At 33.9% G+C, this 26,017-nt stretch overlaps 1 protein-coding gene across 1 annotated transcript in view; it reads left to right on the forward strand.

The window, feature by feature from the left end:
• Window positions 1-25,684, forward strand: part of ASZ1 (ankyrin repeat, SAM and basic leucine zipper domain containing 1) — a 68,140-nt gene extending 42,456 nt beyond the window's left edge. Inside the window, 9 exon segments of the mRNA NM_001195309.2 lie at window positions 8,292-8,403; window positions 8,941-9,075; window positions 10,404-10,528; window positions 12,385-12,460; window positions 13,471-13,527; window positions 14,691-14,800; window positions 20,834-20,939; window positions 21,774-21,887; window positions 25,532-25,684. Coding sequence (NP_001182238.1) covers window positions 8,292-8,403; window positions 8,941-9,075; window positions 10,404-10,528; window positions 12,385-12,460; window positions 13,471-13,527; window positions 14,691-14,800; window positions 20,834-20,939; window positions 21,774-21,887; window positions 25,532-25,684 — 988 coding nt within the window.
• Window positions 25,685-26,017: the final 333 nt, after the last annotated feature.

Genomic DNA, 26,017 nt, shown 5'->3' on the forward strand with positions numbered 1-26,017 from the left:
TAATTATATAGAGAAAATTATAACGACTCCACACAAAAACTACCAGAACTGATAAATGAATTCAGCAAGGTAACAGGATACAAGATTAACATACAGAAATTGGTTGCATTCCTCTATACCAGTGATGAAATATCAGAAAGAGAATGTAAAAAATATATGTATATATATATGTTTTAAAATCATATCTCCCAAAATAAAATACTTAGGAATAAAGCTGACCAAGGAGATGAAAGACTTGTATACTGAGAACTATAAAACATTAATAAAAGAAACTATAGATGATTCAAAGAAATGGAAAGATATCCCATGTTCTTGAATTGGAAGAATTAATATTGTTAAAATGGCCATTCTGCCCAAAGTAGTCTACAAATTTAACATGATCCCTATCAAATTACCCATGATATTTTTCACATAATAGAACAAATCCTAAAATTCATATGGAATGATTATAAACTCAGAATTACTGAAGCAATGCTGAAGAAGAACAAAGCAGGAGAAGTAACCATCTCAGACTTCAGACAATACTCCAAAGCTATAGTAATCAAGACTTTATGGCACTGACACAAAAATAGACATATGATCAGTGGGACAGAATAGAGAGCCCAGAAATAAACTCACATACATTTGGTCAGTTAATTTTCAATAAAGGACGCAAGACTATACAGTGGGAAAAAAAGTCTTTTCAGCAAGTGGTGTTGGGAAAGTTGGACACCTGCATGTGAATCAATGAAGTCAGAACACACCCTCACACCATACACAAACTAAACTCAAAATGGCTTGAAGACTTAAGACACAACACCATAAAACTCCCATAAGAGATCATATGATAACAAAATTCTCTGGTAAGTATAACTCATACTGATGTTTTCTTAGGTCAGTCTCCCAAGACAATGGAAATAAAAACAAAAATAAACAAATGGGACCTAATCAATTGCACAAGCTTAAAAATGAAAAGACAACCTACAGAATGGAAGAAAAACTGATCCAAGACTGACAAGGGCTTAATTTCCAAAAATATACAAACAGCTCATATAACTCAAGAACAACAAAACAAAAGCAAAAAACCAATGCAACTGGGAAATGAGCAGAAGACCTAAAGAGACATTTCTCCAAAGAAGTAATAGAGGTTACCAGTAGGTACGTGAAAAGATGCTCAACAGTGCTAATTATTAGAGAAATGCAAGTCAGGATTACACTGAGCTACCAACTCACGCTGGTCAGAAGGGCCATCATTAAAAAGTCAGCAAATAACAAATGCCAGAGAAGATGTGGGGAAAACTTACATTCCTTCCCACACTGCTGGTGGGAATGTAAGTTGGTACAGCCACTGTGGAAAACAGTATGGAGGTTCCTCAGAAAACTAAAAATAGAATTACCATATGAACCAACAAGTCCACTCCTTGGCATATATCCAAACAAAACTCTTGTCCAAAAAGATACGTCACCCCTGTGTTCATAGCAGCACTATTCACAGTAGCCAGACAGGGAAACAGCATAAAGGTCCATCAACAGATGAACGGATAAAGATGTGTTGCATATATACAATGGAATTCTGCTCAGCTATAAGAATGAAATAATGCTATTTGTAGTAATATGAATGCAACTAGAGATTATCATATTAAGTGAAATACATCAGAAAAACAAATACCGTATGTTATCACTTCTATGTGGAATCTGAAGTATGATACAGTTGAACCTATCTATGAAACAGAAACAAGAATCACAAATGTAGAGAATAGATTGGTGGTTGCCAAGGGGGTGGGGTAGGAGAAGAAGAATAAAAAATGCAAGAGGACTTCTTTGGAGGTCCAGTGTTAAGACCCTACACTTCCAGTGCAGGGGACACTGGTTCAATATCTGGTCGGGAAACTAAGATCCTGTGTGGTACGGCCAAAAAAAATGCAGGGCACCAATCTCATGCCAGAGTAATTTCATATGCCTCAAAATATTTAAAAATTAAACAATACAAAGTCACACAGATGCTTAATAAAATTACTAGATGAAAATGTGGATGAATATATGTTGGACTGGCAATGGTCTTTATAAACATGACATAGGATATCTGGAAACTTGGCTACCAGAACATCATTCTCATCCTTTTTGTTCTCAACTCCAAACTGTGCCTTTCCCAAGCCTTGGGCTGATAAGACCTTAAGGGAGCTGGGTGCTGATGAGGACTCAGGCTTGTGTTCCTATCCCTGCAAAACATACAGGCTCCATTCCCCAAGGGTAGGAAGTTATGTTGTAAGCTTAGATGGAGAGCAGCTGACCCCACAAAAGTTTGACATTAGGACATCTGGGACCTGGAGCAGAGCTGATCTTGCATGAATGTCTTAGGTTTCAAGACTCTTATTAAAGACTTAGAGCTAAACAAATGGGCTAAGTTATCTCTTAGCCACTTAGACAAGTGGGCTTAGTTATCCCAGAGGTTGGGAACATTCTGGAAGATAGGAAAGCAGAGAGAGATCTAGATACTTCTGGAGGAAGCTAACAACCTTAAACTATAGACCCACTGCATAAGAAACTTGATTTTCAATATCTATAAGGATTTCTGCCATTAAAAAATACTACAACTGCTAGACCTGAGCCCTAAAGAGCCAATACAAAACAAACAAATTTCCCAGCAGCTAGTGAAAAGACTGACAATTAAAATATTTGCCTAGTACAATAAAAATGCTGACAGGAAAAGGCAAAAAACCGGAATTAAAAATTATGAGCACACAAGGAGATCTAAATGCAGCATGAAGAAAGATCTCTTGAAACTTAAAAATTGTGGCATTTCAATTCAAAGTTCAGGAAAGAAAGAGGAACATGGAAGACTGGTAATAATAAAACACAGTCTGGTAAAAAGAAATTGTTCTTAAGCTGAAAAACTATCATAAATGCATATCAAAACAAAGGAACAAACAAAAAACCCTACATTTTTGAACAGTTCTCAAGCTTTAGTTTGGACTGATGGAAGGAAAAAAAAAAAAAAAAAGACACTCCTAGGCATAAATTCTGATTAGAATGTGTAAACTCTAAAAACAAAGAGGAAATTTTTACAAGTTTCCAGGTAGAAAGAATTAAGTTTTTAACAATGAAAAGTAGAAAGATTACAGTGGCATCAGACTTCTTATGAGCACAGCTGAAACTAGAAAAGAATGAAATTGCATTTTCACTTAAATGAAGGTATACAGCCTAAAGATCTTATTCTCAATCAAGCTGTGCCTCTCGGGTTGGAAAAAAAGATTGTCAAAGATATGCAGCAACTCAGAAAATACATTACCTAAGCACCCTAGCTGAGGAAAATGCCTGAAAAAAGACTAGCCAAACCAAAAAGAACCAGAGACCTCATGAAGGCGGAGGATAAAGAGAAAGCATTGAAGGGGGATGAATTTTAATAAATATGTATTTAATAGATAGTATTAGACTGAGACTGTGAATTGTGACTGCTAAATAAGGATTCTGGAAATGGCAAGACAAAATGCAAGCCAAATTCTAATAATTACTAGATTATGCCAACAGATTGTAAGAGCTATAGTTTGCAGTGAGTTGGGGGATACCCAGGAGAAGAAAGGAAACAAAGAGTATTCAGGAGGCTTTATTCTGTTTGAATACAAGTAGGGAGAAATGTGTCCTGATGGATGAGGAAACCATAATCTTATTAGGAGAAACAAGTCTCATCTTGCTCACCTATAAGAGAATGTTTTACTAGGGTAATGTTTAATGGCATTTTAAAAAGAGGAAAAGCAGAATCAGATTTTCAAGGGGAGAAATGTAGTGAATGGTGGTTTTGTTGCACCAGCAAGATAGAAGAGTATTGTCGGATATATCAGTCATCATGCTAAATGAGGACGGACTGAATTTTTCAACTGAATATTGGCTTAAAAACAGAAGATGGCTAAATGCTATTACAAGAAAATTAGAAGAAAATGGGTATGAAATATCCCATTACATGTGGAGGTAAACCCTTGGAAATCAGGATTATCAATACCAGCTATTACTAATATTATATACAATAAACAGAATAAATTTTGTACTATAGTGAAAAAAAAGATCAATGAAAATATAACAAACACAGACCTGTACACACTATACTACATGACTGCTAAATCCATAAATTGAAACCTATTAAAATTGAAGAAGTAGATCAAAATACAATGATAGGAGGAAATTTCAGTATTTATCTCATTACACAAATCTAATATATGTAAATTGAGTAAGGATATAGATGAGCTGACTAACACAATCAGTAGACATGAGATGATGTAATAGATAAGAAAACTCTGCCTGTATTAAATGTACACATGACACACAGCAGAGAAGCAGACCATTATACTAGTTACTGCATGGTTTGCGGGGTGGTGGATATAGAGACAAGTCAGGATCATCATGGGTTTCCCTTGTGGCTCAGCTGGTAAAGAATCCACCTGCAGTGCGGGAGACCTGAGTTCAGTCCCTGGGTTGAGAAGATCCCCTGGAGAAGGGAAAGGCTACCCACTTCAGTATTCTAGCCTGGAGAAGTCAATGGACTGTATAGTCCATGGGGTCACAACGAGTCGGACACAACTGAGTGACTTTCACTTTCACACTTTCAGGATCATTATCCTCAAAGAACTGATATTCTGGTTGAGAAAACAGATGAATTGAACAAATACTTTGACATGAAAGGTGACCTGATTAAAATAAGCACAGAGTGCTATGTATGAGAACATAGAGGAGAGTGGGGTTGCTATCTAAGATGAGGCAGATCATCAAAAAATTGGGCATGCTGGCTTCTAAGATTAACCCCAGAAGTAGATTATGAATACATTTGTTGAAAAGCAAAAGGACATTTCGACCAGAAGTGCTCTGGAAATAGGCAGATGAGAGAGCCGAATTCATGCCTGCAGAAGAACTGAAGTATTTTACTGGAATGGAATAGGATGGCAGGTACTGAAAGGTAGAGAGGTAGACAGAGGACTTAGAAAGATCCACATAGGTGTAACCCTGAAAGCTTCAAACTGAATTTATTTGATGAGGTTTACAAATGTAGAGGAAAGATTGGAGACAAGGAGGCCAGTTGTGATTCTGTTGCATGCAGTAATCCGTGTAAGAAGTGATGAGGACTTGAAGACAAGGAAGGAGGCGAGTGTAAAGTACAGGTACAAATGATGGGAAGGAGGTAAAACTGGCAGGAAAGCTGGGTTAGCTATGAGGACATGAGGAGTCATAGATAAATTCATTCAGGCTTCTGGGTTGGGTCATGCTGGACCTGTGATGCTGTTCATGGAGATAGGTAATAACAGAGGGTACTATGTGTTGGAGGGAAGATGGTGACTTCAGATTTAGGTATATGTTGGTTTTGAATTTTGTTGGGATACCCAGGTGGAAATGGCAGATGTGATCTGGAGCACAAGAGCAAAGCCTGGGCTAGAGATACAGATTCAGCAGTCACCAGTGCATTAATAGTCATGAGAGTAGGTGAAACCATACAGGTATGTTGTTTAGGTAGTGAAAAGGGAAGAATATTGAGGGCAGCAGCCTCTTGAAATACATACCTTTAAATGCTAGAAAAATAAAAGGAGTCCAAGTAACTGCTGACCTTTGCCAAAGCAGTTATGTATTGGAAGGAGCGGGCAGAACAAAACAGAAGGGGAAGTAAAGAATTCTTTATATTAAATCTCAGGAAATAAATAAGATGGAAATTAATATTGAAAGTAAAGTTATCAGTAGCACAAATAGTTACCATGTCATTTGATCAAACCAGTTAAAAGTTTTATAACTTCCCTGAAGAGTTTATAATAAGACCATTTATAAGTTCATAAGAGTTTGTAAGATTGAAGACTTAACTTAGATTTTATTAATCTATGACAGGCAGGAAACAATAGATGTTAGAAGTTTCTGTAGATATAAAACCACTGTAAGAATTGTTCTGTCCCCTCTCAAAATGGTCATACAACATTATTGATAGTATCAGTAACTCTAATAACTTTCAGAAGCTAAGTAACACACTGAAATATTGAATATTGAAGCTAATGCTGCAGTACTTCGGCCACATGATGGGAAGAGCTGACTCACTGCGAAAGACCCGCATGCTGGGGAAAATTGAGGGCAAGAGGAGAAGGGGGCAACAGAGGATGAGATGGTTGTATGGCATCACTGACTGAATGGACATGAGTTTGAATGAACTCAGAGGGATAGTGATGGACAGAGAAGCCTGACGTGCTGCAGTTTGTGGGGTCATAAAGGGTTGAACAGAACTTAGCGACTGAACAACAAATACACCTTCTAGATAATCTAGACTCCATTATAGGAGTTTGCTATCCCATTCAGTAAATTCAACTAAGAAGTCAATGAAGCTTTATTGTAACACATATTCAGTTATGATCTGAAGCATCTTAGTCTGCAAACTATACTAGTCTAGTAGTTTTACTAGCTAGGATGACAAAAGCATTTATAAAAGCCATTTTATGTCTCTGTGAATTTACAGACTGAAAATTATATCCCTGCTGTTTTCTAAGATTCTGTTATAAGAAAAAATGATTTTTAAAAGAACTTCAATTTTCAATACAATTTCAGTACAGATTCAGAAATTTTCGGTAATAAGTTTCAAGCAGACAGGACACTCAGACTTTCATGTTACCTTCCCTGGAAAAGATGAAGGAGTGTACAGTATGAAGGTCAAGGGAAGGGTGGAAGGAAGAGCACTTGCACAGTCTCTGAAAGGGGAAGAACTTGGCGTCTTCAAAAAGAATACGTGGCCAGAACAGAAGCATGGAGAGCAGTTATGAGGCTACTGCAAAAATACAAATCAGAGAAATACAGTGATAGCATGGACTGCTTACAGTGGCTAACAAGTTGATGAGACATGGTTAGATTCAAAATATGATAGGAAAATAGGGAACAGGACCTTCTGATGACATGTATATGGAGTGCTGGAGAAAAGTTATGAATGATGTTTAGTTTTAGCCTGAGTTATTTGGTTAGTGGAAGCTCTGGGAAATAGGGAACCTTGGAAGGAGCAGATTTGAGCTGCTGTCAGGAAGGTGGGAAGAGAAGCATCAAGCGGTCTGATTTAGACTTACGAAAGAATTAGAATAGCCAGTTTACTCAAACAAGCTCATTCTACTGTATATATTCTCCCTATTTGCTTAGCTATCCAGAAATTCACACTTCACTTTGTCAAGATTGTGTACTAAAGCCACTATGTAGGAGAAATTCAAGGTAGAGGAGGCAGTGTTTGACAAACTACCTTAGCATGTAATTCTAATAAAAAGTTGAAATTTTAACATACCAGGAAATAGAAGGAACGGATAAATGCATGAAACTTTCTGTGTAAAGGCATTGGTGTGAAATGACCAGATTCAGGATATACCTTATGTCAACAAATCTTACAGAGAAATATTGTTTATCTGTAGTATATGTAATATGAGTAATCGAGACAGTCTTCCTTAATGAGATCAAAACTGAGAATTGTAAAATTATTTAATTTATTGTTCTTTTGTGAAGGTCTTTGTATATAGATCAGATATTTGTGGTGACTCAGGAAGATTGAGCCCAGAATCCTAGATCTCCTTTAAAACAGACTGTGATACTAAGTTCAACCCAAGTAGAACTAATAGAACCTTTCTGGTATCCTTTGTAATTAGGTTCAGAAGCTGAATGACTTCTAGAAGTCGAGGGGTTGAATCTCTAATTTGGGGAAGTGATCCACTAGAGGGAGACCACTTGTGTTCTCCCAGAACATAGTCTCAGAGTCTGGCAAAGCTGTTGGGCTGATGTCTGTCTTTATTAAAGTAAGCCTCGGGGTAAAATTCTCTCAGTCCTAAAGTCGAATTATAATAGAACACATTAAGAAGTAAGAGATCTTAAACTTACATTTTTACTAAATAAAATACAGTTTTTAAAGTGTAATAAGCATTTAAAATGAGCAATTTTGAGAACATGGGGTCGGTGGGGGTGCTTGTGTGTGTTGTTCATCACTATTTTCCCAGCATAAGCATAGTGAGGTACTCTGATATTTTGATATGTGAATAGGTAAAGTAATGAAGCCTCATATTAAAAAGTATGGGCTCATTTAGTGATTTTTAAAGACACATTTCTTCACTAGAGGGTGCTGTGTAAGCATTCAATGCTTTTAAGAGTGTAATCTCCTTCATATTTTATTTATTTGCTGGTAAATTGGATTTTTAGATTTTTTTCCCCCCTGCTTTGTGAAAAGCTTTCCCATTTCTTTGCTCTCAGAACAGCACTGATGGTTAAGTTCAGCCTTTGAAGAACTGTTAAGGGCAGCATTGACACAGTTGTCTTTTCTTCCTCCTCCTCAGGAGACTTATGACACCAATCATGTATGCTGCACGTGACGGCCACCCTCAGGTTGTTGCTCTCCTTGTTGCTCATGGAGCAGAAGTTAATACCCAGGATGAGAACGGCTATACTGTGAGAACCGACTCTACAGTGTTCTTTTTATCTCTAGGACATTGATATCTTACTATCAGTAGTTGGCAGAAAGGTTTTAAGAAGTAAAAATTACAGAAGGGCTGGGATGTAATTGCTGTTCAGTAAAGAAAAGCAACAGTTTCAATGAGAAAAAAGAAATTATCTGCCTTTGTTGGTCAGCACCCTTAACAAAAGAAACTGTAACACATAGCAAAGCCTGGATTCTATTAGACTACAAATAGAATTCCTTTTTATAGAAAACAGTTCTCTGATTGGTAGATAAATCATTTTACTCTGTAATTTCACTTGACTAAGACATTATTTGGTTTTACAAAATCAGTGAACACTGGCAGTCTGCTTTGCGATTACAACATTGGAAATATGTTTACATTATATTGTGAAATGATAAGATTGCATCATTCCATTAATTAACCATGTTCACTTTTTTATTGTGCCATAAATACTGTTGAGAAATTTTCTTCTCTGTGTCATATGTACTCCCTCTCTTTAAACAATCTTTTTTTCCCCCACTTACAGGCTTTAACATGGGCAGCACGTCAGGGTCATAAAAATGTAGTTTTGAAGTTGCTTGAACTTGGAGCTAATAAAATGATACAAACCAAAGATGGAAAGACACCAAGTGAAATTGCAAAAAGAAATAAACATCTCGAGGTATCCTATTATTTAGCTAATTTTTCTTAGTTTACATTATTGTTTGTAAAACTTTTGTATGATTTTGTTAGAACTCACTACTATAATAATAATTTATCTATTACTAAATGTTTCAGTATGTAATTTTCTCCCAGCCAGGTAATGAAAACTTTAGTTTACTAGAGTATTTATCTTTTTACTAAATAAGAGGCATTTATGATGTGGTAATTTAAAAGCTATATAAAGGGATAATAAAGTCTCATCTGGCCCTAGAAATAAAATTGTAACAGACTGTTTATTTAAGCACTTCCAACTGATTTTCAAAAATTAATTAATTTTCAAAAATTAGTGTATTAACACAGCTAGTAAAATTTCAAAATTTGCACATGTAAACTATTGTTTTTAAACTTTAATTAACACATATTAGACAATTTAAAAATTAAATCCTTTGAACTACATTTACTCCTATACATTTGACAAGGTATAAAGTAATAACATGGGAGTATATAATTTACTGTCATTCAGATAATAAAGTCAATAGTAAATATTTGCCATACAGTGAATAATTTTATTGATATAAACTTTTGGTCTAAATATGAAAGCTTTCAGCCAAAGGTCTGTAATTTCTAAGCAAGGATAAAATACAGTACAACTCTAAATCTAAGTAATATAGTTCAAGATCTTCTAAAACTGAGTTTCTGATTTTGGAAGCTTATGACATTCCAAAGTTTCCACCATACAGTAGTCAGACCATGTCATTTTTATTGCATGTAAAATAACTTCCTCAATTTTAAAGCAGCCTATAAACATGCCTATCATTTTATAATTCATATCTACATTTCCAATATTATTCTGGTGTAAGTGCTAATCACTGAAGCCCTGTGAATCTTTAAAAAGAAATTTACAGTTTTTTTCCTAAGCTTTGAAAATTTGAAAACTTTTCATTAATATACTGCATTATTAAATTTAGGGTGGATGATACTGAATTTGACATACTAAGAAATGTATGAATATCAAAGATTATTTTGAGTCATAAATTGTTTCCTGAAGTGAGATTTGATTTTGTATCTTGACTGATTATATGACTTAACCTTAACTTACTGAAAAGTTAGAACTAAGAAGTTTTCAAAAACTAAGGAATTTCACATCTCTTTAAGATGTACAGTTGAGGTTTATGTACCATAGTCATGCTTCTTATTTTCTCTCTGTTTAATAATGTATTTAAAATACTACCTGAGTACTTAGTCTTTCTGACTTAACTTACCAAAATGGAATTTTTAGTTTTGTTGTATATTTTGTTGAAAATATTATTAATTACTATCTTGCTTTAATTCTTATAACTTTTTCAGATCTTCAATTTTCTTTCCTTGACTTTAAATCCTTTGGAAGGAAAGCTTCACCAGCTAACTAAAGAAGAGTCTATTAGTAAACTATTGAGAACAGATTCTGATAAAGAAAAAGATCACATATTTAGGTAACATAGCATGTTTTTGTTCAATACCTATAAATGAGTAAAAATTGTGTGTTTTTATTACTTATAGTCAAGTGATGACATTTGAAATGTACAATATTTTAAGCTTTTATGAGTATTTTAAAATACTACTTAAAAATGTATGAATTTTGAGTGTTTGGTTCTCCAGAATTTTAGAAAAGTTTTATATATGTATATATTAACAGTAAAGAGAATTATTTTTTACTTTAAATAAAATATCAACAATACAGTTTATTTCTAAAAGGTTCTAAGGTTATGGTTTTGTTAGTGTTCAAACTAGATTGCACTTTGCTTTCTAATTCTTTACAGCAGATTTCTGATTTTATAAGCTAAAAATAAAAATGTTTCCGCCCCCACCCCACCCCCGAACACAATTGTTCAATACATAGCCACAACATTATTCTCTATTTACCTACATTTTAAAATTGTTGTAAATTTTTACTTCCTACAATTAAAGAGATTTTCATGCCCAGAGCTCTTATAAGGAATACAGTTTCCCCGTGAACATTCTGGGGGTTGGGGATGCTGACCGTCCCCCTTGGAAAGTCTGTATCCAAGGTTCCTCCATATCTGCAGTTCCACATCCATGAATTCACATCCATGACTGTATACTACTGTAGTATTTACTATTGAAAAAGATCCATGTATAAGTGGACCCGCACAGTCCAAACCGTGTTGTTCCAGGGTTCACTGTATAAATATTGGCAAATATTTTCCTTCTTAGGAAAGATGAGTTTCATTTTACTATCACCATTTTCTCTGTTTACTTAAATCTTCATTCAAGAAACATTTCTTATTCCTTTGTATAACATAGATCAAATTTGCAGATATAGGCATATTTCAGAGATATTGGTGTACATTCCAGACTACCACAATAAAGCAAATGTCATAATAAAGTGAGTTACACAAATTTACAAGTCGTATTTACACTATACTGTAGCCCAGGTGGCACTAGTGGTAAAGAATCCACCTGCCAATGCAGGAGACCTAAGAGATATGGGTTCAGTCCCTGGGTTGGGAAGATCCCCTGGAGGAGGGGGGCCACGGCACTGCAACCCACTCTAGTATTCTTGCCTGGAGAATCCCATGGATGGGAAGCCTGGCAGGCTACAGTCCATAGGGTTGCAAAGAGTTGGACACGACTGAAGCGACTTAGCACACATGCACATAGTCTTTTAAAGTGTGCAGTAGCGTTCTGTCTACAAAATCAATGTGAAAAAAGTGAAAGTGTTAGCCACTCAATGGTGTCTGACACTTTGTGACCCTGTGGACTGTAGCCTGCTAGGCTCCTCGGTCCATGGAATTCTCCAGACAGAAATACTGGAGTGGGTAGCCATTCCCTGACCCAGGGGTTGAACCCGGGTTTCCTGCATTGCTGGCAGATTCTTTAACATCTGAGCTACCAGGGCCCCACAAAAACAATGTACATGTATTAATTTAAAATGCTTTATTTCTAAAAAATGGTAACCATCATCTGAGCCTTCAGCAAGTTGTAATAGCAATATCGAATCACCGTAACAAACATAATAATAATGAGAAAGTTTGAAATATTTCATGTATTACAAAAGTGTGACACAGATACACAAAATGAGCAAATGCCATTGAAGAAATGGTACCAGTAGACTTGATTGACAGAGGGTTGCCACAAACCTTCAATTTATAAAAAATCAAATGTTTGCAAGTAAAGCAATAAAGTAAAGCACAATTAAAACTAGGTATACCTGTATATTCTACATAGACTCAATCATTCTTATTCTCTTTTGTACATTAAAATATATATTTATTATTTGTACACTTATAGTCTGTTCTGAAATTGACATTGCTATAAATATGTATAGTTCATATACAGCATTTGGAGATCTGGAAATATTTTTACATGGTCTTGGACTTGAACATATGACAGATTTATTGAAGGTAAGATTTTGTATGAACTACAATGAACTGTGTATGCATGTTTATTGATTGATTAACATAACATTAAATTAATGTAACGTTAATTCATAAGCATGCTTATGAAAGAGTGACATGCACTTTTCTGCATAACTTATAGTACATCCCATTTTAAACTTGGAAGCATTTTGAAAATGTATTATAAAAATTTACAGAAATTAGAATCAGGCTCTTACCCATTGCTCGTAGCTTTGCAGAACTCCATGTAAACCTATGCCTTAGGGTGTTTTTCCAATTGCCAGTCTTCCTGTATAGAATATTAGGAGCAGCAAGATTTTAAACCGAACAAACCTGGTATGGGAGTCTTGCTCTAATGATTATTAACTGAAATGTATTACTTAAATCTCTTTTTTTCCCAAAAGAATGGTAATACCTAGTGTAGGAGTGTCATAGATATTAAATTAGATCCTATGACAAGCACTGTTGTAGGTATTTTAAGCATGCGTTATGGAGTTTGCGTCGATGGCAGTTCTCAGCCATTTAGCTGATGCTGCAGCAGTAAAGCACTGTTCTAGATAGGCTCTCCCTAGGAATGCGCATTCGATTAGGTGGTTTGTTGTTTAGAATTGGGTTTCATTGTACAATCTTGAAACTTCCTATTTGAGAATTATTTAATAAAACTAAATGTTATTGATTGTTAAATCTTATACAGTTATAAATTTTGACTACTCATAAAACATAATTTCTATCAAATTTTATAGAGCTATTTATGTAAGAAAGTAAAAGTTGTAACAGTTTTTTTACTCTGGAAAACTAGCTATATGTATGTTTTTTAGGTCATTATACATATTATTACACTTACTGCTATCTACCCAGTAATACAGCTGTACACCTGCATATGCTGTCTCCTCTAGAAAGTTGAAAGTTGTTTGGGAGGGTAGCATATAACTGACTAGCCTATGTGTATACTTGCCTACTTCCCCTTCCACTATTTCATTTATATTGAAGGTGGCATTTTTTTTCCTTTTCTACAGGAAAGGGAAATAACTTTAAGACATCTTTTGACCATGAGGAAAGATGAGCTTGCAAAGGTTAGTATCAATTTCAAAACCCCAGACATTCTTTCATAGTTTTAATATTTTGAATCCTTTCATTTTATATTTAAAAAATTTTACAGCTATAGACTGTGAGTTATCTTTTGCTAGGTTCCTCATTAGATATGCTTATGGATAACCATATCTAAAATTTTCTATTATAGTATTAATTTGCCTCAATATTTGAAGACTTAAAGGTGGTAGTTTTTTCCTTCATACTAGTTAAGACATCTCAACTAAAACTGGTGCTATGTTTCTAAATATGAAATAGATTTGTAACACTATATAAAACAGATTACTCAGAAATAAGAGGTGATTTTTTTATACATGGGGGCTTAAAAATGTATTGTTCAAATATTGCCTTTTGCTAGGTTCTCAAATGATCAGTTATTTTGCCATCAAGTATTATTAGTAACAATTTGAAAATAGCTGTGGGAAACATCAAAGATACTTTAATACATAAAATAATAAAAAGGAATGATCTCCCTGTATGAACACATTGGAAACTTGAAATCTTCAGCATCACTGAAAATCAAACTATATAGATAAATCCAGGATAGAAAATTTAGTTAATACTAGAGGTAGAATACAGGCAAAAGGAAGACTTAATTCTCATTTAATCACTGATAATGTTTTGTAGGAAAAATTATTTTACTGTGATTTTCTGGAAAGTTTATACTGTATATTAAAACCTAGTCATTTGTTTTAGCATCTATCACATTGTTATATAACATAAAAAATTGACTGTAGTCACTATGTAGCTAAATATTTTAATGATGTAACTTTGTCAGCCCAATTACAAGCAAATTTGTATATTTTTCAGTATCATTTTTTTCAATATGCATTTTTTTCAAGATGAGAATTAATCAGGTAGATCTTGTTCAGTAATTTCAAATTTTATACAAGTTTGACTACCTTGGGGATTCCCTTGTGGCTCAGCTGGTTAAAAAATCTGCCTGCAATGCTGGAGACCTGGGTTTGATCCCTGGGTTGGGAAGATCCCCTGGAGAAGGGAAAGGCTACCCACTCCAGTATACTGGCCTGGAGAATTCCATGGACTGTATAGTCCATGGGGTCACAAAGAGTCGGACTCAGCTGAGCAACTTTCACTTCACTTCTTCATGACTACCTTACTGCACCTTGAAATCATTTCTGCTTAGAATGGAATTACCAGTAGAGATCAGCAGAAAATTATGGCTGCCCTTAAAGAACTGGAAGTAGAAGAGATAAAATTTGGAGAATTACCTGAAGTGGCAAAGTTGGAAATCAGGTAAAGTTAACTTACTGGTTTACATTAATACTGTTTAGAACCACCTTTCCTCTTCAGTTGAATTTTGATAATGTCTGAGTTATTTTACTTGATACCATAGTTTTTCCAGAGATATGGGTAGTTCATTTTGCTATACACCGTGTTCTGAGATAGAAAGTACTTTACAAGGCAGGTTTTACCAATACCAAGAAGCAAAACAGTGCATTTTCTTAATTCACATAGAAACATTTTTGTTTTATTTTTTCATTGCATTTTTTTAAACAAGCTATTTAAAAGATCTTGCATTTTTCATAGTGTATCTCTTACTCTCTTTAATCATTTAAGTATCAAGTTGAAAATTTAAAGGTAATATTTTTGCTTATGGCAATAAAAATGTGTTTCTCATGTAGCTCAGCTCTATTTTCAGCCTTAATGATTTATGAAATTATGTTATCAATATATAAAGTTCCTTTTTAATATTATAAACTTGTCAAGCACTGATTATTAGTAATATTAGTAATTAAAGTTATTTTGAAAATAATAGTGTTTGATTTTTTAAACATATTGCACAATATTAAATCATTTTTTTAACTTTTTATTTGAATTAATTATAGATTCACAAGAAATTGCAGAGAAGTATAGGAATGTTCTATGCACCCTTCTTCACCCATTCTTACCTGGTCTAATATCTTGCCTAACTACAGTACACTAACAAAACCAGAAAACTGACATTGATATAATTTACATAGTTTATTTGTATTTCACTAGTTGTACTTGTGCTTATTTGTGTGTGTGTGTATGTAGCTCTATGCAATTTTATCAGGTGTGTAGCTTCACATAACCACCGCCGCAATCAATATACTTAACATACCATCACCACAAGGCCACCTTGTACTACCCCTTCATAACTCCCACCACCTCTCCCCCATCCCTAAAACTAGCAACAATAATTTGTTATCCATCTTTATAAAGATGTTATATCATGAACATTACATAAATTAAATGCAGTCATATAGTATTTTTCCATTTTTATTTTAATTGGAGGCTAATTACTTTACAATATTATGGTGGGTTTTGCCATACATTCACATGAATTAGCCATGGGTGTACATGTGTTCCCCATCCTGACCCTCCCTCCCACCTCCCTTCCCATCCCATCTCTCAGGGTCATCCCAGTGCACCAGCCCTGAGCACCCTGCTCATGCATCGCACCTGGAGTATTTTTCCATCTTTGTTTGTCTTTTTTCTATCAGACTAATTTCCCTGAGGTTCGTCCAAGTTATATGCTATAAAATACAACACATCAAAGTGCAGTAGTAGCATCACTAGTGTAGCCTGCCTAAAACTAACATTGCAGCTATGAGAAACATTAATTAAACACAGGAACAGTAAGTTTCCATACCATTGTAGAATTCAGAGAAGTCTTACAGTGAATAATTTAGATGATGCAGATTTCTTTAAAAATGTTATTGCAAAATTATTTCCCTTTCTCTAACTATACCTCCTTATAACAAGATGATCTATATTCAAAATAATGTTTCATCGCTGTTTCAAAATAACCACAACTCTTGAATATGTAAGTACATTGTAAAGGATTTCAGTTGTGATGATGACTTAAATCAGAAAACCTTGAATCTTTTTGTTCACTGTCTTTACTTTTTTAATGTATTGCTTCTATGAAGGAATATTCTAAGTTCAACATGACTGAATTGCAAATTAAAATTCTAATATAATTTATTTATAGGATGTCAGAGTTGCCTCTATGAATTTTCACTGTGAGGCTTAATAGATTTAAAGAATGTATAGAGTCCTGAATGGTTCACATATTACAACTGCTAAATTTTTTAAAAAATAAAACTAGCAGACATATATTTCAGGAATTTGACCTTGTTATTAAATCACAGACTTTGTTTACATGCTGTTATGGAAAAGGTTTTACTTTCCATTTGTTCAAAGTCATTCTTTAAAGAAGAAATTAGTCATCAAGTCATAAGAAAACTAACAGCAGGAAAAGTTGAACTGATTGATTATAATCTTCTGGTAATGTGACTTTAACAATTTAGCTACTGATTTGTTTTAAAATACTTTTCTTCTATGTGCTCAATTTTATAAAATAGTCTGTTACAAGAGTACACATGCACAGTACTTTTACTTTCTTCTATAGTTAGCCTTAGTATGTTTTCAGAATTAGAGAATGCAATTTAAAAATACTGATCACCATTTCATTACTACTTTGAGATTTTTTTTTGAACAGAGATAACTAAGTTTCACCCATGTCTTGACATTTTCAGCAGTTTCTGCCCAAACCTTTTCTCCAAGCCTGATATCTACTTGAGCGTATCAAAGGCATCTCAAAATTATGCCTACTTAGAAAATGATTTCTCCTTAAAAAAAAAAGTGTATAGATGCAAATTTTCACATAAAAATACATTGTTCACATCTATGATTTATAACTATTCTAAACTTGGAAACTCCAAATATTTAACGTTAAGTGGATGGTTGGATTACATTACATCAATATAATGATTTTATTCTGTCACTTAAATTATTTTGAGACTTAATGTCATGGAAAAATACTTATAGAAAAGGCAAATATAAAATGGAGTGTGAGTTATAATGCCAGTTGTATGTATGCATATGAGAAATACTTAGTTCCTTTATAATATTCTGGAAGAAAATAATACCAGTCATTATATTTGTGTGATTAAAGTATTGGTTATTTTAATTTTTCCAGATAGTCTACAGTGAGCACATGGTTCTTCCATTTGGAGTACCTATGTTTTGGGAGAAAATGGATACAAGTTTTATGTATGGCTGATTCCCTTCACTGTTCATCTGAAACTATCACAACATTGTTTGTTAATCAACTATACCCAAATACAAAATAAAATGTATAAAGTATAAATTTTGTCCTCATCCTTAGCTTCAAAATTTTTAAATGTGGCCTATTGTTTCAGTCAACTTACACTTTTTGTGCTGCAGTAACAAATAACTTCTAAATCTAAGTTGACTTATAGTGACAAAATTTATTTCTTGATCAGAAATATGTGATCCATCTATATCATGGATCAGCTGCAGTGAATCTCTTCCTTATTATTCTGCCAATAGGCTGGAGAAACAGCCCCACCTCAGATATGCTGCTCTTGTGGCAAAGGGAAAAGAGAGCTGGCAGAACCAGTCAGTGGCTCTTAGAGCATCTGTTCAAAAATGACACAGTCACTTCCAGTCATATTTTATTTGCCAAAGCAAGTCATTGGCCAAGCCTCATGTCTTTCGGACATGAAATGTAATCCTCCCTGGTAGTATCTAGCTCGGTAAAAGAGACATGACAGTTTGATCAAATGATATAGTCTACCATACCTATGCCATATCTGCTTATCTGGAATTCTTTAAATAAGTTCAGAATTATCAGGCATTCCATGTAAAGGTATGTAGGTTGTATAGCTCTAGGGTGGGGGCTGGGCATCCATTCACACAGTGATGGTAAAAGGCATAAAAGTTGTGTTTTTTATAACTTGCCTATCGATATTCAGTAGCCCTGAAAATTATACATCACAAGAAAGGTATATATTTGCCTTTCATTCATTAAGACTATGTAATTTTGTTTATAATAGTATTTGCTTATTTCAGCTGTGGCCCTATTGTATTAGAATGTGTGTAAGTTGTTGTTATAATAGATCCCACTAAGTAACACTCCAGAAAGGTCATCTTGCAGATTTGTCAGCTCTTGATATTAATCATCTTCCTAATTTTTGTCATTCCACTGAAACATAACTTATTTTTATTATAATTGTTTATTCATCAAATTTTTCATTTTTTCTTTTTCTTTGAGTTACCTATTACCCTTTCTATTAGCTTGTGTTAGTCTCTTTGCAGATTTCACAACAAGTTGGCTTCTGTCTTTGAAACTAATCTAGTCATCAGTGTCTCTTCATTGTCAGAATTAGTGGATTAATCCTGATTATTTAACATGCTTGACTTTTTCCCTCCATCTTGAATCTGTTCCTTTCTTTACCTTTCATAATAGAAATTACTCCTGATTTTCTTTTTCTCAGGCTACTTTTACTTTGATAGCTTTTTTCCTTAAACCCCTATCAATTCGCCCCTCTTTACAATATGTATCTTTTTCCTTGGTGGCCTTCTCCATGATCATTGTTTTGATTTCTATTGGTTAGCAAACTATAGACACTTCTGATACTTCTGTTGTTTGTGCCTGTATTCACTGTTGAAGGTAATACTGAAATTCTTTTAGAGGTTAGTGAAAATAAAGATGTAATTTTTCCCCATATAAGTTCACCAGATCCCTGAATTCTTTGTAGCCTCATGAGTCAGTCTGTAGACCCCAGGAAAAATACCTACAAGACTGACATTTTCTACTACTTACTGATCACTGCACCTACATGACTCATATCATTGCCATTATCAACATTATTAAGTTTGTTTGAATGCCATCTGTGTACTAGATTAAATACTATGTGCTTTTCATATAATATCTCCTAAGTCCTCCTTCCCTGGTGGTCAGCTAGAAAAGAATCCACCTGCAGTGCAATTCCTGGATTGGGAAGATCCCCTGGAGAAGGGATAGATGACCCATTCCAGTATTCTGGCCTGGAGAATTCCATGGACTATATAGTCCACGGGGTTGCAAAGAGTCGGACACAACTGAGCGACTTTCACTTTTCGGTCCTCCTGACAGTCCTGTTATCTCAGTTCTAGAGATATGGCAATATTTGGCTGAAGATTAGGTTTGCCTGAGATCATAACGCTGTGGAAGTTGTATTTAAACTCAGGGTTTCCTGATGCTAGAGTCTATATTCTTAATTATTATGCTCTATTGTTCTCTCTTTACCCCACTTATTTCTTTACTACCCACCCCCAAATTCACTTCCCTGCTTGGCAGTGCCATTTTCCACTGAAACCAAGGAAGTTAGAATCACCCTAGACCTTTCCTTTCCTTTTACATGCAGTCCATCACCAAGTTTTTTTTTTTCAGTTTATTCTCCTGAACATTTCTTAAACTATCTCCTAATTATTCTCTATACTTCTACTTTTGTTTTCCTTTTAATCCACACCATACCCCAAATAAACTCTCATAACGAAAGTCTGATTTTCTACTTCCCTGTTTAAAGTCCCTTAGTAACTGTACATTATCCAGAAAATAATATTCCATTCCTTAGCATGTCACAAAAGTTCCTTAAATAAATGATCCCATATAACCTCTTTTTTTACGACTTTCACATGATTGTGCTTTAGTTATACTTTGGAGACCTCCTAACTCCATACTTCCACACCTGCTATTCTCTCCATCCAGAATCTCTTCTCTTCCTATGTACTTGACAAGCTTTAAAAAAGCTCCAGACTCAGTTCAAGTATGAACTCTCTGAAATGTTACGAAATCCCTCTTCCCAGTTATGTTGTTGTTGCAACCCTGTGGACTGTAGCCCTCTGGTCTCCTGTGTACACAGGATTTCTCAGGCAAGAGTATTGGAGTGGGTTACCATTTCCTTCTCCAAGGGATCTGATCTTCCTGACCCAAGGATCAAACCCCATGTATCCTATGTCTCCTGCATCGGCAGCCAGATTCTTTACCATTGAGCCACCAGGGAAGATGCCTCATTCCAACTTATGCTAGGTTCATTATCTCTTGAATTTTAGATATCTCAACTGTAAATTACTGTTAATAACATATACCTTACTGGAGCTGTTGGAAGGAATTTAAAAAATAATAAATGTAAAATCAAATGCAGTGCCTTCACATAATAGACACTCAAATACTAGGACTTTTATGTTCCTTCTTCATATGTCCCTGTGAATAATTTGGTTATAATAGTAGGTCTGCCTCTTATCCCAAACTTTGAGATCTTCAAGACTGGACAGTTGGTTTCCTTTGTATGCTTAATGTCTTATTTCATCTGCTAATACAAATTTACTATTCTACAGATACTTTTTAAAGAATATAATAAGTGTTATGACTAGACAGTGAATAACTAGCTAAGTAAAATAGAGTAAATTGTTCATATCAGTGATTTCTGTTTGTTTATTTCCTCTCTTTAGTGGTGATGAGTTCCTCAACTTTCTTCTGAAATTAAACAAACAGTGTGGCCACTTAATAAAAGCTGTACAGAACATTATTACTGAGTTGCCTGTAAATTCTCACAAGGTATTCTACAAAAATTATTTAAGTGAAGAAAAGTATAAATGCAAATAACATTACAGATAATTTAATGATAATTCAGTAAATAATAATGATCTAGTAAAACTATATCTTCTACAAAATCACACAAGATCTAAATAAGTCAATTTATTTAACATTACTTCTTTTTATATGAAATAATTGAAAAACTAATGTTCCAGCCCTCAAGAAAAGAAATGAGTCAGACCAAAAAGAAAACTGATTTGTGTACTAAACTCACCATATATTTTTAAAGGGAATTTAATTGTTTAAAATATAAAGTGACAGGAGACCCAAGTGAAAGTTGAAATAAAACAGTGTGTTGAGATTATTAAAAATCACATCAATGTAAGGATTTTTTAATGAAAGAAATTTTAAATAGAGAAAGTGTAAGTGACCCGTTAAAGCAAACTTGTTTTGTTTTTTTCATGTGATTTAGTTGTAGCTATTTGTATGTAGTGAAAAATATTTAATGCATTTGTTTTCCAATGATTTTTGTATAATGCTGATATGGAAATCATGTCATTCTTCAAACCTTCATGACTTTATTTATTCAACATAATCATTATTACTAATATTAGTTTCCATAGTTACATGTATTTAATAAATGCATTCAGGAAACTGATTCAATTATTTGTATAAAATTACTCAGTTCTTTCGGTGTCAGGATTTATCCTGATAAAAAAATGCTTTTCAGTTATATAATTTAATGTTTCATAGTACTGTGTAACTTTTGTGGATCTAAAGTTGTGAAAAGTTGTTTCTTATTGTTTAAAATTAAAAAAAGTTGTTTCTTATTAAAACTTTTGAAAATATTAACAGATAGTACTAGAATGGGCTTCTCCCCGGAATTTTACTTCAGTTTGTGAAGAACTGGTTAGTAATGTTGAAGATTTGAGTGAAGAGGTCTGCAAGCTAAAAGACTTAATTCAGAAGGTATCTATTTAAAATTTAAAGTGGGAAAAATCATTTACAGCACAGTATGTTAGTCAATGAGCGCTTCCCTGATGGCTCAGATGGTAAAGAATGCTTACAGTGCGGGAGACCTAGGTTTGATCCCTGGGTTGGGAAGATCCCTTGGAGGAGAGATGGCAACCCACTCCAGTATTCTTTCCTGGAGAATCCCTATGGACAGAGGAGCCTGGCAGGCTGCTGACCATGGGGTTACAAAGAGTCAGACTCCACTGAGCGACTAAGCACATGTTAGACAGTGAAGCAGTTCTGACAAGAGCAACTTAAGTTCTCACTAGACAGCTGGGAAAAGGACCATTTCCAAAGAAAGAAATTTACCTAGGAAAGACACTTTGTTGGTCATTAATGAAATGCATACTGAAAGAATAATGATACATCATTTTCATCCTGCAAATTAGCAGGGAATGTATTACCCTACTCACTACTGGTTATAGTTCACCAAACTAATATTTTCGTGTAAGACTGATGTTAAAACAGCTTTCAAGAACGGTTTAGCAGGATGTGGCAAGGACTATAAAAATGATTTTGTCTTTCAATACTACTAGTCGAATGATTCCAAAATTGTTCGTACTGGAAGTATAGTATACTAGGAAAATGATTTAATAAATTATGGTATGGCCATTTGTCATAATGGTATGCAGCCAGTTGAAAAATATAATGAAAAGCAAATATCAACTTGTTAAAGACAAAATGTTGTATTTCTAATTTTTCTTTATGTATAAATATTAAAAAATACCAAAAATTAAAGGTTTATTAGCTCTGTTAATGAGGTAGGGTTGTAGATGAAATATTCCTTCTATTTTCTAGACTTTTTATAATATTGGGTTGGCCAAAAAACTCGTTCAAGGTTTTTCCATATGATGTAACTGAAAAACCCACACGGATTTTTTTGCCAACCCAGTATCTTTTAAATTTAACTTTTTAAAAGAGTATGGGCTTTTCTTGGTTCTTGTTTCTGTACTCATATAGAAGTATGTATCTTCTATACATACATGGTTTAAGGACAGGTGATTTTTCCCCCGTTTAAGAAAATTGAGTATATCAAAATCTAAGCTGGTAAAATAGAGAACTCTGTTGAAGGTAGATAATAAAGGAAAACTTTCACTTTACTAAAGAACTCCCTTTGAGTTCTCCAAGTCTAATAAATATATTTGGTATCTAAAAAGTTTTTGTGAAATATCTGATGTGAACATCAGATTATGCATTAAATTTTCATAGTTTCATACCATAATCATTTAATATTTTCATTAATATTTTATCAAAAAGTTATTTTCCTCAAAATAACTGTATATATATTCCAGGTAATTTGTCATTCTAGCTATTAACATATGTTCAGTCAAAAGGAGTCTTGTTAAAAACTGAGCAGAAAATTGAAGCAAATTCTGCAAAATTATAGGAGAATAAAAACATGTAAAATAGGGCAAATGAACAATATAGTTCAAAGTTTTTGTAGACAATAACTCCTTCCCAGAAAAAGTTATCTTAGAAGTTGTGTTATCTCTGACATTTATTCATTCAACAAACTTGAGTGCCTGTTGTATGTCAGGCAACTGTGCTACACAGTACTTTTCTAATTATGCTCTCTCCTTCTACTTTTGTGTTTCTTTAATCCACTCCACTCCCCAAATAAACCTTCTCCTGCAAAAATATGATTTTATACTTTCTGAACTTGATTACAACATGAAAATTATAGCACCATTCATGTTTACTATATCCATCATCCAGAAAAATTGAAGGGAAATGGTATTGATTTTACTTATTAATGTGATGTTTTTCACGGGGTCCAAGGGAAGTTTGGAAGGATTTATGTAAAACTTTCTGCAAAGCATCAACTTTTCATGTTTAGTGTAAGATAGTCCCTAAGACATCTTTGTCTCAGGATCGGTAATGATTTGATTTCTCCAAGATGAACTGAAAACATTTGGAGGGAGAGTAGATAAGAGGAGTAAGATGAAATTAGAGAGATCAGATTTTTCCTGAAGGGATGAAAAAGTTACTGCTTTCAAGTGTAACTCTGATTCTAAAACACAAACAATTGAGTCAGGTACAGTAATATTTATTTTAATAGTGTATACCTAAAGAGAAATTATTCAACTTTCTTTAGCTAAATGGAAGGTCTTTTTTCTTTGGTCTTTTCTACCTTGAATCTATACATTTCTATATAAGGACTAGCCTTGAAAACATATTTATTGGTTCATGATAACAATAGATATTATTCTTTGGGCAGGAAAGTCTTAATTCTGCAGCAAGCTAGTGCATTGGTTTTTTTTTTAATTAGTCTTAAACAAGCAATAATCATCAAAATAAGATTTTATTTAAAAAACTGTGAGGACTTCCAGGTTTGGGAGTATGCTGTCATGCCTGTTAAACTTACAATATTTTAACAGTTTACCAATAATAACAAAGGATTTTTTTTAAAAAAAGAAACATATGAGCTATCATAGATAAGTATATGGAGGTAACAGAGAGAGGGTGGGAGAGGTCAAGGCCAGACTCTAACACCACATCATTCTCTTTCAAACCAACACACGGACAGGCTCTTGTCAGAAAGGGTCATTCTAAGTAATTGGTTAATAAAAGGAATGACTGTCTCAGGATTCAGTAAATGGAGCATCAGTGTCAAAAAGGAATCTGTTGCTGAATGAAGCCATTTGGAAGCTAGACCAAGAATACAGTATTAATGAAATTGGCATTGAAGTCCATCTTCTACTATAAATTTAAAATTAATTTTGCAGGGTTCTTTAATTAAATATTTACAGTGTAGATTTGAGAAGTAGTTATTTTTTCTAAGGTTCAAAGTATTTATGTCACCACTCCAGCACAGGATGTTTCCAGTAAATATCACTCTATAAATGTGCCTGATGCTTTTTATCTTTCAAGGATCTTCTGGTTTCTGCTTGTTCTCCCTCTTTTGCCTCTCCCCCAACAACTAAACTATCTTCTCCGCACCCCCCCACCACACACACACACACACAAACACACACACACACACACACACACACACACAAAGTTGAGGGGACTTCTTTAGCAAGAAGTTCCAATATGGAGATTTAGAAACTGACTGAGTCATGTAATTTCATTGCTGGAAAGTGCTAAAAAAAAAAACCACTAAAATTTTTGTTAACATTTGTTCCTGCAACTATATTTAAATAAAGGGTTATACTTCTAGCATTAGCATCGAATCTTCTAGTTTTTGTTGAATTTTATGTATTGTAGGTATTCTATAAGAATGGTTTGCTTTTTTGGGTAAGAAATCAGTTGATATTTAATACAGGAGGAAAAAAAAAATGATTGTCATTCCTTAAAGGTAGAAACAGAAACTTTGACATTAAAGGAACTTTATCTCTTGACATAAAAACGTGATTTTAAAATGTAGTCATCTGTAGAAGCATTTATTTTTAATATAAAACTAATAGTCTACTATAATCGGATCCTGGTTGAAGGAAAAACTATTTTTTAAGACTTCAAATCTTCCATGGGAATCTTGCATTTAGGTTACATCTAAATCAAGTGAATTAACATGGATATTTTGATACTTTTAAATCAAAGATATTTTTATTTTCAGTGTACTGTACATTAACTCTTCTTTTTTCCATACTAAACATTAGTTACAAAATGAACGAGAAAATGATCCAACTCATATACCGTTAATGGAAGAAGTATCTACATGGAATACTAGGATTTTGAAGAGGACGGCTATTACAGTATGCGGATTTGGGGTTCTTCTTTTCATCTGCAAGCTAACTTTTCAGAAAAAATAACCCTAATATTTGTTTTGAATAACGTATGTGTTCCTTATTCAAATTACCTAAAAATGTTGCTTTTAACTATTTGTGACACACTGTAACTACCTTCTTTGCCAGTACTCTGTAGGAAGAATTATGATAGTATAGGGCAGAATGTTTTTCTTTAAAAAGTGGTTTGTCAGTTTGAACTGAAAATATAATTTGTTATATTTTTATGTTAATTTTGATCAAGCAGTAAATTATAAGTGATTTTTAAGTTTGATCCTATCCTATGACTGTAAATCACATTCAAAATAAAAGTTTTATCTAATATTCTTTGACATTTAAAAAAGTATGTTCATTTGTCAC

The sequence above is a fragment of the Ovis aries genome, chromosome 4 (assembly GCF_016772045.2).
Source record: "Ovis aries strain OAR_USU_Benz2616 breed Rambouillet chromosome 4, ARS-UI_Ramb_v3.0, whole genome shotgun sequence".
Classification (NCBI taxonomy): domain Eukaryota; kingdom Metazoa; phylum Chordata; class Mammalia; order Artiodactyla; family Bovidae; genus Ovis; species Ovis aries.